At 39.3% G+C, this 13826-nt stretch overlaps 1 protein-coding gene across 1 annotated transcript; it reads right to left on the reverse strand.

Moving 5' to 3' along the window:
* Window positions 1-384: 384 nt before the first annotated feature.
* On the reverse strand, window positions 385-10822 carry mydgf (myeloid-derived growth factor). The gene is made up of 6 exons (XM_038715883.1): window positions 10579-10822; window positions 8105-8155; window positions 7909-7970; window positions 7527-7608; window positions 4772-4844; window positions 385-1977 (listed from the first exon to the last, which is right to left on the reverse strand). Exons 1-6 carry the CDS (start codon window positions 10738-10740, stop codon window positions 1898-1900), a joined length of 510 nt encoding a protein of 169 aa, XP_038571811.1. The 5' UTR covers window positions 10741-10822; the 3' UTR covers window positions 385-1897.
* Between the last annotated feature and the right edge of the window lie 3004 nt (window positions 10823-13826).

Here is a 13826-nt window from a genome sequence, read left to right on the forward strand (position 1 = left end):
TTTAGTAGATCCTCCCCTGCAAAGCCTTTCTCCCCCAGAAATTAAGAAGAAACAACAGAAGCTCTTTATCTCATGGAAACATTTATCCGAGAACAATATATGTTAATTGAGTATACTTACAGAATACATTTTGAAGCAAATTTTTCATGTGCTCGTTTTAATATAAAGTTTCACATAAAGTCTCATTTGTATGCTGTAAAAAACATAACTGGGGCCTAAAAGAACACATTCTGCCATGTTCACTGTGGCCCGGCTCTGACAGTGCTCCGAATATTTAATGGCTCTGCACTGGCACTCAAATTTCTCCTCTCTTTTCATGTTTATCCTTTGACAAGGCTGTGGGAGGTTCAATCAGATCATGACTGACATAATAAGACAAAAACATAGAGTTATCTCCAGAACAGTGACAATATGTCTTTATTGAAACATCCATCACATTTCGTCATGATTCAGAACAATAGAGAAAAAGAAAACATGTACAAAATAAGTAACGTCTTGTGTGCTTTTTTCTATTCCAGGTCAGCATCTGGACGTCGTTATTTCCTGTTGTGACCCCAGAGGACAGGACACACAAACGTCCCTGCTGAGCATTTCCTCCACTTCAGAGGATTGCCTCTAGTCAGATGAGAGTATCCAAACCCAGACCATGACAAGGTGCGAATCTCAGTGAGTAATCCAACCTCAGAATCAAATCAACAAAATCCTCAAATCTGAAATCAATCCCCAGAACTCATCTTCTGAACACTTGTGTGGATCTAAGAGGAGCTGGATCAAAATAAGAAAGATAAAGGCAATCCCACTCGCTACATAGGGGATCAGCAAGAGGGGTGGGGGGACCTGTAATCATAGTGATGTACTTCAGAAACCTGCATAATATTCTTGCTGATCCACACATGTGGCACTGAAGGATGAAAGAGAAAAAGGTTCAAGAAGAGCACAGGAAGATGTGATGGCATCTCTTCGCCAAATATACTATCATCCAAATGTCTGCCTTATAATTTAGTATTTTTTGGGTGAAACATCAATTGAAATTTACTGAAATTACAAAATTTTACAAATAAGGAAATATTTGTAGCTTCCTCTGTACCTCCTGTTGCAGGTGTTTAATTAAAATCATCAAGATTAAAGTTATTTTAAATAAAATCACAATAATTTCTCCTAAATACACAGCCATTTTCACATAGACACCATTTCATCCCAAAATGCAAAAACACTTAAATGTTTACTGAATATCTTTCTATTAATATTGTGCTATGAAGCTGCAATCATCTCTATTACAAGTATTCCTTCTGGCCCAAAACACAAATATAACAAAAAGTTATCAGAAGTGATACTTGTTGGTCATGTAGGGGATAAAATGGGTGCTTACAGTTAAGTAGAACAGAGCGAGATTTGAGGAAAATGTAATTGTGTGTGAGCGATGACGCTATTGAGGGATTATTCACTTTTCTCTCAGGATTACACAAGATGGATAAATCCCTCCGTACTCTAAATATGTTATCTATACCCAGCTCCCAGACACCAATCCTTTATACATTCACATACATCCCCAGTGGATCAGAACAGATTTGCTCTTTGTAAATCTGAAACTAAGAAACAACTATGAAAGCACTTTTTTGTGGCAGAACTATGAAATTATGTAGTAAAAAACAAATACTCAACTGATTTCTTGCTGCATTTTTTGTCCCAAGTAGCATATACATAGATAAATTGATTGTAAAACCATACCAGGTAATTAATGTACTGACACACAAAGTGCCACAAAGGGAATATCAGTATGATACTCCAAAAATCCATCCTTGACTACTGAGTTTAAACACAGAGGCTCGACTCAGAGCTCACAAAGGCTCTCTGATTGGTCAAAACATGACCAAAGCCAAGTCAGACTCCGAACCAATTACAACTCATCATGTCGTGTCCGTCCAATGGCGGTGAGTTTGGAGAGCTGTGCGCTGAACTTTCCATCTGTGTGGGTCACTGGAGGTCAGAGAGGAGAGAATATTACTGTCACAGACAATATTAAAACAAAAATCAGGTTTTTCATTGCAAAGCTGCTGAAACCAGCCAGTTTCACATAAATGCAGAGTCAGCAGCTTGAGAACTGCAGGTCCAGTCCAACCTGCGTTGGCTATTGTCAAGGAAAGTAACAGCAGCAGGAGGTCAGACCTGCAGATGTGTGTCATTTACAGGTAAGGAAAGTAACAGCTGCTGCAATTTTGACACTAGTGCCACCTTAAAGCAACAAGTGTTTCATATCTTCTTTGCACTGGAGCTGCTGCTTATAGGTCTTATTATTGACATATTAAATACATGCATTAATACATGACATATTAAAACAGTTTTGTTCACTGGAGCATTTTCTGATGAATAAGGAAGCCCTTAGTGTTCATTCGGCTCATAGTGTCCTCCAGATTACTTTGGAGGAAAGGGATGGTGGGTCTTAATCGTTCATTGTCTACTCTAAAGAAAATCAGGTGTGGGATGCAGAGGGTCAAAGGAAACAAAAAATCCTGCAATGTACTGACTAAGTTATGTCTTTAGTGCTGAATATTTGAACAATTAACTTAAAACTGGGGTAGGCAATTTATTTCAGAAACATTTTTTTTTATATTTGTTGAAATTCTCTTTACATCCCAACAGCAATGAATAAATCAAATGCTCTGAAAAAATCTAGTCTCTGTGGCTGTCGCAGGACTGTAATAAGCACAGCAATCATTTCAATCGACCGAATGGTGGTTTTAAAGGTAAAATTTCAGCCTGGCTGAGTGGCTGCCTATCTAGCCTATCTACAAATTTTAAACCATGAATGTTTTATCTTTTGAATGCTTAACTAGAGCCAGGAAAATACATTTTTATTTGTGTGACACCCAAAGGAAATGTGGAATCCGGACAAACCAGCCTTTTATGCTATATTATTTTTTAGACCTAACTGCTTCTTCATTTAGTTTTTAAGTTATTCATTTTGACGTGCATGGAGTGCAAAGAGCCATATGCTACATTTAATGTAGGCTACTGTCTTTATTTAATTATAAGCAAGGCAATTTGTTTTATTTTTGTAAAAGTAATATTCATACTGTTTTAATTAAACATTGGTAGTATTTCCCATCTTTGCTGAGCAAGCTTTTTGTGCAAAAAGAAATAAAGGCCTGTCCCATGGAGATGCCTGTCCCAAATATAGGAAGGGTTGAGTTTAGTGAGTGAAGCAAATAAAAGCCTGTGCTATTAATTGTTTTATGTTATATGACTATTTAAAGGAGACCTATTAAACTGCATTCCCAGTCCTATATTGTTGTTCTGTGACTCCTGTATGGCAGCTTTGCATGATTCAAAGTTCAAAAAAATAATTTTCTATCTTCTACTGGCTCTTCATGTAGACCTTCATTTCAGCCTCTGTCTGAAACAAGCTGTAGATGCTCCTGTCTCTTTAAGGCTCCCCCTCTCAAAGCCCACTGTCTTCTGATAGGCCAAGACCTGAAGCATGTTACCAGGCTGTCGTTGTCGCTGGGCGGTACAGGCAGACTGAGCGTTGTTGTGCCTTTGCTGTTTGAAGCAAATGGCATATATGGAAAACCAGCTCTGTCTAGCTCCGTACGTTGTAGAACGGAGCCATTGGTAGAAAAAGCAGTTCAAAATAAGGTCCCATGGGCTGGAAGCGGAAGCGAGTGACTTAGGCTCTCTATTAACAGCGATGTAAAATCTCAAGCTCTCTCCTTGCCTGCAGGTGGCACAATAGATCAAATTCTGAAAGCTTCAACCTATAGGTGTGTTCGATTTCATGCGGCACTGCGCAGCACTGACTTCACGTGATGCATGCTGGACTTAAAATAAGGCATGCTGGTTAGAAATTGTGTCCAACTTTAGCCGGCGCAGCAAAATATCACCATGTCACATGACACTGAAACCTTGCAGGGGCAAGGCGGCTGCAGGCACAGAGTTGCTTTTCTCCGGCTGCACAAAGTTGGAACCACAACCACAACCTGATCTCGCAGCCTTTTTTTCTGTGCAAGATCAGTCATTGATCTTAACTCACAGTAAGCTCACGCAGGCAGAATGTGTCCGACTTGACGGGACTGTTTTTATACCCCGCCCCTGCAGCTCATGTTAGACTATCCAATCGCCGAAAGTCAGCCGCAGTCACCTTGAACGCACCTAAAACTTGCAAGTGGCGACATCTACAGGCATCTGCAGATCTAAGACTGCAGTTACTTTCCTTTCCAACAGGTGGTGCAGGTTGGCACATGTAGAACTGGTCTGATCGTGAATGAACAGTTCCCCCTTGTGGAGAAGTTTATGAATAAGCCATACAAGCCAGTTCATTGATATATTTTGCATCTAAAAAAGCAGTTTATCTGTTGTACTACTGTTAAGGAGTCTATCCTTAAGTGTTTCCCAGAGGTCTCCCAGAGATGGGATTATCCTTAAATCTGTGATAGCTGCCGGAAATGGCATCTATAAGCCTCTGTGTGCTGTAGTGTCTAATCTGCTGAAAATGGCGGTTACAGTAAATTGCTGTGTGACTTGTCAAATCCTGTTAATCACAGTCTGGAACTGAAGCCACGGTGGGGATTTGAGCAGAAATTGAACAACAACAAATAATGCTACAGGGACAAATGGCAACCCACTCGCAGCTGGAGCATGTGCTTTAGAGGGAAATCAGCAGGGAACTCGCATTGTGATGGATGTGAGGGAGGGAGGGAGGACGGGAGCGAGAGATTGACATGACAAGCAGAGAAAGTTGATTGAACACCTGGAAATACAATCAGTTTCTCACCTGTTGAGTCTCCTACAGTAAATTCCTCCGGCTTTAAAGGCACGTCACTCTGTCCTGTCGTCGCTGTCTGTGACTGGAGACACGTACAATAGCAGCAGTGATGAAGAGGAGGAGGAGAAGGAGGAAATGGTGGAAGAAACAAGGAGAAAAAGACAAAATAAACAAAACAGGGTGAGAGGCGGCACAGGAGACAGAATTCATTTTGCAACAGATTGGCCCGGGAAAGTAGGAGGATGTGACGACAAGGTCAAAGAGATGCTGTGCGGGGGTGGCAGGTGTGTTTGTTTGTGTATGTGAGGTTATTTTGGTCCTGTCATTTAGTGAAGTTATCGTCTGTGTCTTCTACTTGCAGGGCACAGAGCCAGAGCAGGAGGAGGAAAACATGTGCTCTCACTAATGACAGAGTGTCAGGACTGTCCTTGCTGGGGAAAGGAGGCGTGTCAAGGTGTGCTTCACTTCACCGACGACCACATCAGACACGGCAGACCTCCGCTAAGTGACTGAGCTCAGAAGGAGTCCAGACATTAACCTTCCATGAAACATTATGCACAAAGACACAAAGATTTCTGAGTTTGACTTTCAGAAGAAATAAAGTTTTTCTTTATTTACTCTTTAGTTACTTTGGCTGTCTCTGCCTGCGTTAGTTTGTCAAAGTTGGTCCTAGCTGGGATGTAGCTCAAACCATCACTAGAGCACAACTTAAAATCTACTGGGACATGTGGAGCACAAGATGGATTTCCATGCGTCCATGAGTATTAGTGGAAGTAGACACTTTCTGATTCAGAGCCGCTCTGACAATGGCTCCGAACCTGAAGGCATCTCCAACAACGAGGATGACGACAGCGATTAACTCTGAAAATCTTCCTCATAGACTTGTCCCATGTCATGCTGAGAAAACTCTCCACATCTGCAATTTTATTTTCTATCAAAAGCAGGGATTTCTGTCCAAATAATATCTTGGAATTGGAACCTAGAAATGCGTAGTTGTTAGTAAAGCTAAAGAAAGGTCCAAAGTGCAAGACAACGTGTTTTAGTCAATTCTACTCGGGACTGTATGGTCAGGTACATCCGACACTGTTCTGGCTCTCACAGGATGTGAGGAGGGTGACATTTAATATTGCGTCGCCAAACCTTTATATCATCAAGCTAACGAAGGTCTGGAGAAAATCTCATTCAAATAATGTGGGAAAACAAAAACTTTATTGGACGTGAGTTTGGTAATACTTGAGCTGATTATTTCTATTGGGGTACCTGTCTATAGCATTACTTTACTGGTTCAAATTATTAGAACAAACTGTCGCCCCCTTTTCTAACGGACAATCTTGCTTAAATTTAGAGCTGAAACAAATAATCAGTTAGTCGACAGAAAATTCATCTGGTAACTGATCAACTGTTTAAGGCATTTATCGAGCAAAAATGCTAAACACACAGCATCATGAATTAAATTTCTTTGGGTTTTTGATTGTTTGTCAGACAAAGCAATTTTAAGAGCTCACCTCGGGCTCAAGGAACCTACAATGGACATTTTCTCAGTTTTGCCAAATTTTTATAAAAAACAATTATTAATTAGTTAATTAATTAATTAATTAACTAACAGGGGTGCAAACTCATCAGGTGTGAAAAAGGTGACAAAGACACCGACCACAAAGTTAGCACCACTGATTAAAAGATTGATTAATCAATAATAAAAATAATTGTTTGTTGAGGCTGTACTGAAATTTCTCCAGATCTCTGTGAGGTGGATGAGACAAAAGTCTTCGGTGACACTTGTGTATATCCAGGAAACAGGCCCACTATGGTAAAAATAACTAATTGTGTCATTCCACGTGACACTGTTGTTTTTTCCTCTGCTGTCACAGGAGAGCAGATCAAAGTGCAGATGGTGTCAGCTGATTCGATCTCGTACCAGCTATTCAGTCAAGAAAAGCTAAGTCCTGCATGAATCTCATCCCTGATCCTGATAAATGTATAGTTGCAGCACAGGTGGATTGTTTATTTGCAGGCTACGCAGAAATGCACATCAACTGTGTTTTGCCTTGAGTTTTTGACATTTGTGCAGACACTGTAAAGGCTAAGCTCTGACATTATTTTGGACTCAGGGATGAAAAGCTTTTATCTCAATGCTGACAGGGTGCATTAAAACTGCGATGTAACACAGAAGAAGAAAAACTCTTTACTGCCTAACAAAGACAATCCGTAGTAGAGTCCTGTGAGCTATTCGCTGTCCAACATAAGCTTCACTCCAACTAATCACTCAGTAGGGGAACAACAGAGGAGCTAAAACTGAAGTCATGTATTGCACCTACAGAGTTACATTATGCAGGATGTGGTCCTGTTTTGTATGTGCACATCTTCTTTTTTTTAAACAAACTATTCAGTTTGTAGGTTATCTTGGTATTTCACAGAAATTACCCACACTGAAATTGGGGTTTTTGAGTACGGGTCAGCTGACTCTAACTTCCTTTAGTTAGACAAGGAAAAAACATATATTTCTTCCATTGTCATTGTTTAGTTTTATATGACATGACTGAACAAGATTGACATAATAGTGCTCCTTCTCTTAATATACAAGCCTTGTTTTATGTGGTTACCTTAATTTATTGATTTTATTACATTAAACTTAGCAGAAATCCATCAATTATCAAAACTAAATATTCACTGTTGAGGGCCAGGCAACAAAAAAACAAATGTATGTCAACAGGCCGGCAACATTTGCATGTAACAGTTTAGGGAATTGTATTTCTTTTATACTTACATATGCGTTGGCATATTCAATTTTGGTTCCCTTCAGTTCAGCTTTGAACTGAGTGAAAAACAGGTACGATTTCCCCTGGGGCCTGGCAGAAATTAAAAAGAAATATGCGTTACCAACATTAAGTCATATGCATACATTCATACGCTTATTAAGTCGATGTCAGACATGAATACATTTAAACCATTGAGGTTAGAAACTCTGTTTTATTGTTGCTCTCCTCCTTTCTCCTGGGACTGTCACAATTAACTAAAATCAAAGCATGACTCAGTGGAAAGAGACACAGACGGGACAGATTGCCACTAAAGACACACTGAACATCAGGGTCACGGAGCTGAAGAGTCTCGCTACAGACAGCTCTGTATCCTGTGCGTGTGTCTCTCACCTCCACACAGAGCAGGAAAACAGTCTGTCGTCGTCGCTCAGACCCACACTCATCAGCCATTGCTGTTTGGCACAAAAACAGAAGAATATTTATGCATAAAACCTGCTGTAATTAAAATTAATTAACATGATGAGGAACACACACACACAAAGACAGAGACAGAGAGAGAGAGAGAGAGAGAGAGAGAGACACTCACCTCATTGGTTCCCCCTTGTGAAGCATAAGTGAATGAGCACTCATACTCACCCTGAAAAAACAGTGCAACACAGTGCTTGTTAGTGCACAGTTAAACCTACATATCATTTTCATTATTGATCTATCAATATCAATTTCCAACATTGTATGTGAAGATTCTCAGTCCAATCCAAAGTTGGTTAAAATCAAGGGCCATTGGACTTGGTAGAAGATACTAGAAGACGTTTCACCTCTCGTCCAAGAGGCTTCTACAGTTCGACTGACTGGCAGGGAGTCCCAGCCATTTAACCTCTGTGGGGTCGTTATCAAGGTGATGGATCCTGCTTGGTTCGTTACGGCTCCTGGCTGTTGTAACAACAGTCGTTATGGTTGATGGAGTCACAGAACAAAACGGTATCCATCACCTTGATATCCAAAGAAGGTTAAAGTCAAGGGCAACTGGACTTGGTTGAAGATACTACAAGACGTTTCGTACCTCATCCAAAGGACTTCTTCTGTTCTGACTGACTGGTAGGGATACTAAGCTATTTAACCTCAGTGGGGTTGTTTGCCAGGATCGTCAATACCGCTGGTTCGTTAGTGCTCCTGGCTGTTGTAAGGTCGTTAGGACTACCCGAGGCCAAGACTGAACGACCATCGTTGGTATCTTCACCTGAGGCCAATAGGTTACGTTTATTGAGTTTCCTGGGAAGTGATGAAAGGACCGCATTATAAGTGGGTGATAAGTGGTGGCGTAGACCCCCTCCTCTGTTCAGCGACGGCTTCTCAACCCAGGTGTAGATGGCTTCCTTGACACCTCTTTCAAACCATCCATCTTCTCTGTCTTAAATGTGCACCTGGTGGTCCTCAGACGAGTGTCCTCTGTCCTTCAAATGTAAGTAGACTGCAGAGTCTTGACCTGAGGAGTTGGCCCTTCTGTGTTGAGCCATGCGTTTGTGTAGTGGTTGTTTAGTCTCCCCAAAATACAGGTCTGTGCATTCCTCACTGCACTGGACCGCATACACTAGATTGCTTTTCTTGTGCTTGGGGGTGCGGTCTTTGGGGTGTACCAGCATCTGTCTTAGTGTGTTCTTGGGTTTAAAAAACACAGGGATGTTGTGTTTGTTGAAAATCCTCCTGAGTTTCTCTGATACTCCAGACACGTATGGAATCACCATATTGTTGCATTTGACCTTCTTTTCCCCATACCCTGTAGTTTTGTTCTTCCTTCTTTGGATAACTATGACCTGGATGACTGAGAATCTTCACAGACATCACCTTGATAACGACGCCACAAAGGTTAAATGGCTGACTCTATGCACCAAGCGACCAAAGCAAATTCCTTGTATGTGTAAACCTACTTAGCAATAAAGCTGATTTTAATTATAATTAAACGGTCTGTTCCTCAATTTGGCCACTGTTAAAGACTTATAAATCTTAAACATGCGTTACTGGCTTCACATATAAACAGTTTAGTCTCATGTTACACATAACAGTGGAAGATAGGGCAGGGTTAATGTTATCATGATAAAAATCGTTATTTCTTTCAAATTTAAAGACATATTTTTGTCCCTGAGTGAAAATTGAAGAAACCAGATGGTTAATTGTGGTTTTAAATTATTCTTTATGGTCAGATAATTACAAACACTTGATGCCAAAGTGGATCTCTAAACAAATCTGAGGGAGAACATTCAAAGCAATTATTATAAAATCTTTTTTCAACAAAAATGCACAAAGTAAAATTAAGTAAAATCTTTTTTTCAGTCCCTTTTCTTCAACAAAATATCTTGATATAAAACGTAAGTACTAATTTGTTGTGTGATTGAAAAATTAAATCAAACATTTATTTTCCATACTGGAATGTATATTATCAATTCAAGAAAATACCCTGATTGTGAAAATATCACCTCATTAAAGTTTCGCAGCTGCGAAAAAGGCCTATTGGCCACTTGAATATTCGTATTACTGAATACATAATGAATAAGCAACCATATAAAAAAAGTAACTAGTCATAACGTACAGACCATAGACGGTTTAAAAGATAGACACATGGATAGATATCATATTAAAACTTTCAGCCAATGAATGGAGCCGTTGTGGCAACGTGTAAGCGACGTGTCAGCCTCTTACAGGCGGTGTCGTCATCACGCTGCGACTACAGCTGACAGCGGAATGTAGTTTTTCCACTTATGTTATAAATATGACATATATCGAATGTGAAACACTTTGATGAAATAAACACGGCTCTTACACACGCAGTAAAATTCGTTATATGTTTTAGTTCTGTTGTAACCCTGTTAACTTCTGACTAATCGATAACAATGGAGCGAAATACAGCAGCCTAACCCGGTGAATTAAGACTACATTCAGACATGGAAGAGATCCGGTAAGCGGTTAGATTTAACATAACTGCAGCTTTGAGTCCGGGTGGCGTTTAAAAACGTAACGTTAAGATACTTGTGCAAAATAAAGCGAACACTTAATACGGTCACTTACAATCCCCTCAGTGAATGTGTGCACCACTCCTCCCGGTTTAACATTGAACTCCACCGTCTTCGTCCCGTCAGAAGAGGCTTGCACCGGGGGAAATGCTGCAGTCAACACAAACACAAGCAGAAACGCCAAATTAACAGCACCAAAGTTCATTAGGGTCGCCATCTCTTCCTTCTCGGAGAGGTGTGGTGGTGTGTCGCTGAGAGTGGTACCCCAGGTAGGCTATCCCGTCGACTGTGAATGTCGTCAGACCAAGCGTCACACACGAAGCCAAAGATATGTACTCTTAACAATGCTTTTTAGGATTTTTTTCACCTTGAGGTTGTGCATTATGTCAATTTAATTTCTAAATCCAACAATAAAAAGACTGTGAAAACTGTCAACAGATGGTCCTCTTTTGTTATGTAGCCTAAGATGGGCAACCCCTGGCAAAGTTTGTTTTTATTATATATATTTATATGGATTTGTAATTGATAATATTTACTGTGATTTTGGACTACTGTAAATGTCATTTTTGTTTTTTTACGAATGTTGAATGTAATCTTAAAGACAAATACTTTTTGATCAATGTTATAATCAGTATTATATCCACAAATGTAAATATACTAAAGCCAATACCAATAGTCTCTGTACTTAACAAAGAAATTAAATTAGGCTATATATTGGCTATGAACTTATCCCAAAACAAGAAAGCTATCAAAACGGTGAAACTATGCACTTTACACAATATATTTGTAGAATTATAACCCCCGTTTCTATTCTTTTTTCCATTTTTATTATTTATTTATTTTTGTGTATTCTGTGTATTTTGTGAATTCTTTTTTTCTTCACTCTTTATTTTCCCCTGGCAAGTTTTCCGTTTTGTGCCTATACTGTTTGTCTGTATGTTGTATTTATGCAATAAAGTTTATTTCAAAAAATTACTAAACATCAAAAAAGACACACTGATTACAATGTAAGCTAATACAAAATAGGCGCTTGATCGATGAATCGGTAGCTTTGAATACTGACGCATTGAAGTATGAGTACGGAATTTACTGTAACGCCAGCATTCACGGCCACGTGATGTCGCTCTCGTTCAAACAAGTTTGTACTTGTATTATAAATGCTATAGGCTAAACAAGTCCGAATAATATATATATATATATATATATATATATATATATATATATATATATATATATATATATATACATCCACTGTGCTCAAATCAACCACTCTGCATAGCAAACTCCATCCACTGGGTTAAAACCTCCACATATAATGGTAGTAGTAAAGATGGTGAGTGGATTTTAAGTTGGGATTGTTTTGCCAAACTAAGTTGTAGTAGGTTTTTTAAAATCAAAGTAACCCACTAAAAACTATAGACCTATAGTTAACACCATCTGACATCTAAATGTTGGCTTTATGGTTTGTCCAAAGGGAAAACTCTGGGTGTTTTGGTTCTGGTCTGAGTATTCCTCATGTAGTCAGAGGGCTGTCAGGACCTTTTTATATACAGTCTATGGTCAGGACACTATAGGGCACCATTTAATTCACATGCACACAAACACACCTCTGTTTGGTTATATATGTGTCTCTTTTTACTGCATTGCTGTAGCCCTGGATGTCATAGGGCACATCTCGTCTTTCCAAATTTATGAGATGCATCAAAATGTCACAGATGTTTTCTTGTCTCATTATAAGGTCTCATCTGATGTTGTCTTAATCAATCAATCATAACTGCATAGCTGCATGTGGTTCAGAAGGAAACACATAAATGGAGGCTGCTTTTTGAGCACAACATAATGTTCCTTTGTGTTTAATGATTGTTTAATCACAGCTGTTAGAATACTCAGTAATGTAAGGTTTTTACTTGTAAGAGAGTATTTATATGTGGTGAATTGCTACTTTTACCAAAGATAATATCAGAGTACAGCTTTACAGCTGTTTATATACAGGTAAAATTATTACCAAAAATTATATGTGCAGGTTTGTGGCCTGATTTTTACTGAGCTGGATGAGTAGTGCATTGTAATGCAAAGAACGCTGGAATTAACACGGTATGTAATAAGTTACTCTATACAAAGAAATGTTTGTGTACATCTATAAATGGATCTAGTAAATGTACAGTATAGCTATACTGCTTGCTTAACAGTGAAAGAACATCATGTACATACCATTGCACAATGAGTATGTAGAGGAAGATGATTTAGTATTTCATTTACATACATATTTATTCCAAACTACTATAATTTGGATGAAGATACTTAAATTTGAATAATTATCTGCTACCTATTGCTTCTAGCTCACCAAAAAAACTCTTAACAAATAAGCTGTTTTTGTGAAGTACTGTTAAAAAACATGCTTAGCATCCTCTGATCTATGACTGAGTGTTGTCCTCTTACAAAATGTCTACAAAAACATGAAATATGTTTGCACAGTCACAATAACAAATGCAGGTGCATTCCTCTCTTCTTCTACAGTTTGTATTACAGGAGACAAAAACATTCTCACGTCTGCTCCCCCATGCGTGTTTGTTATACGTATGTCTCATCTGTGGAGCCATAAAGCGTCATCCTCATGAAGCATGACACATGAACAAATGTTTGGTACGAGAGGAGACACCTTAAACATTGTCTGACACTCATGTGTGAAACCCATAAAACAATTCGAGCATTTACAACCAAATTCAGACCTAAAATAACCGGAGGGTTTCAGTGGAATAACCTGTCAGCCCACTTCACCCTTCTCCTCACCCTCCCCTCCACTACCTCTCCCTCCTTCCCTGTTCGCAGCCTCATCCGGGCCGCCTCCCTGTCCAATCCCACTTCCCAGCCCAAAAATAATACAATAAAAGGATTAATAACAACATGTATTCACTGAGACAGCCTGCTGAGTGTTATAATATTTACACAGCAGCTTTGGGAGGAAAAGTACAGAGGTCATTAGACGTTCTTCTATTTGAAACGGGGAGCTCTGTTAAATCTGTAATGATGTGTAAATGGTCAGTGTCCATGTCTTGCCCAGGTAAACATTGTTTCCCTATTCAGGATGTCAGACACTCGGCTGTGTAAAACCGAGGAGGAGAGAAAAATATTTCATATTTCCAATGTGCTCACACAAACAGCACCTACTCTTTGCTATAAACAAACAATTCTCGAAACAGGTAAATACAGATATCCAGACAGAGTAGTAGTGCAGAGCTTGCATCAGGTTATTTTACTAATGATGCCAGCTCATGCTCCAGACTCTGCTCAAACACAGCAGGG

The sequence above is a fragment of the Micropterus salmoides genome, unplaced genomic scaffold (assembly GCF_014851395.1).
Source record: "Micropterus salmoides isolate LMB-PRFRI ecotype aquatic unplaced genomic scaffold, ASM1485139v1 Ms_hic_scaffold_13, whole genome shotgun sequence".
NCBI lineage: Eukaryota > Metazoa > Chordata > Actinopteri > Centrarchiformes > Centrarchidae > Micropterus > Micropterus salmoides.

What these genes read in the sequence shown, in the direction of transcription:
- mydgf (XM_038715883.1), bottom strand. Translation starts at nt 10,740, where the DNA reads ATGGCGACCCTAATGAACTTTGGTGCTGTTAATTTGGCGTTTCTGCTT. An exon ending in CACAAGGGGGAACCAATGAG is followed by an intron (nt 7,971 to 8,104) that starts GTGAGTGTCTCT and finishes TGTGCCAAACAG; the next exon opens with CAATGGCTGATGAGTGTGGG. An exon ending in TTTTCCTGCTCTGTGTGGAG is followed by an intron (nt 7,609 to 7,908) that starts GTGAGAGACACA and finishes AATTTCTGCCAG; the next exon opens with GCCCCAGGGGAAATCGTACC.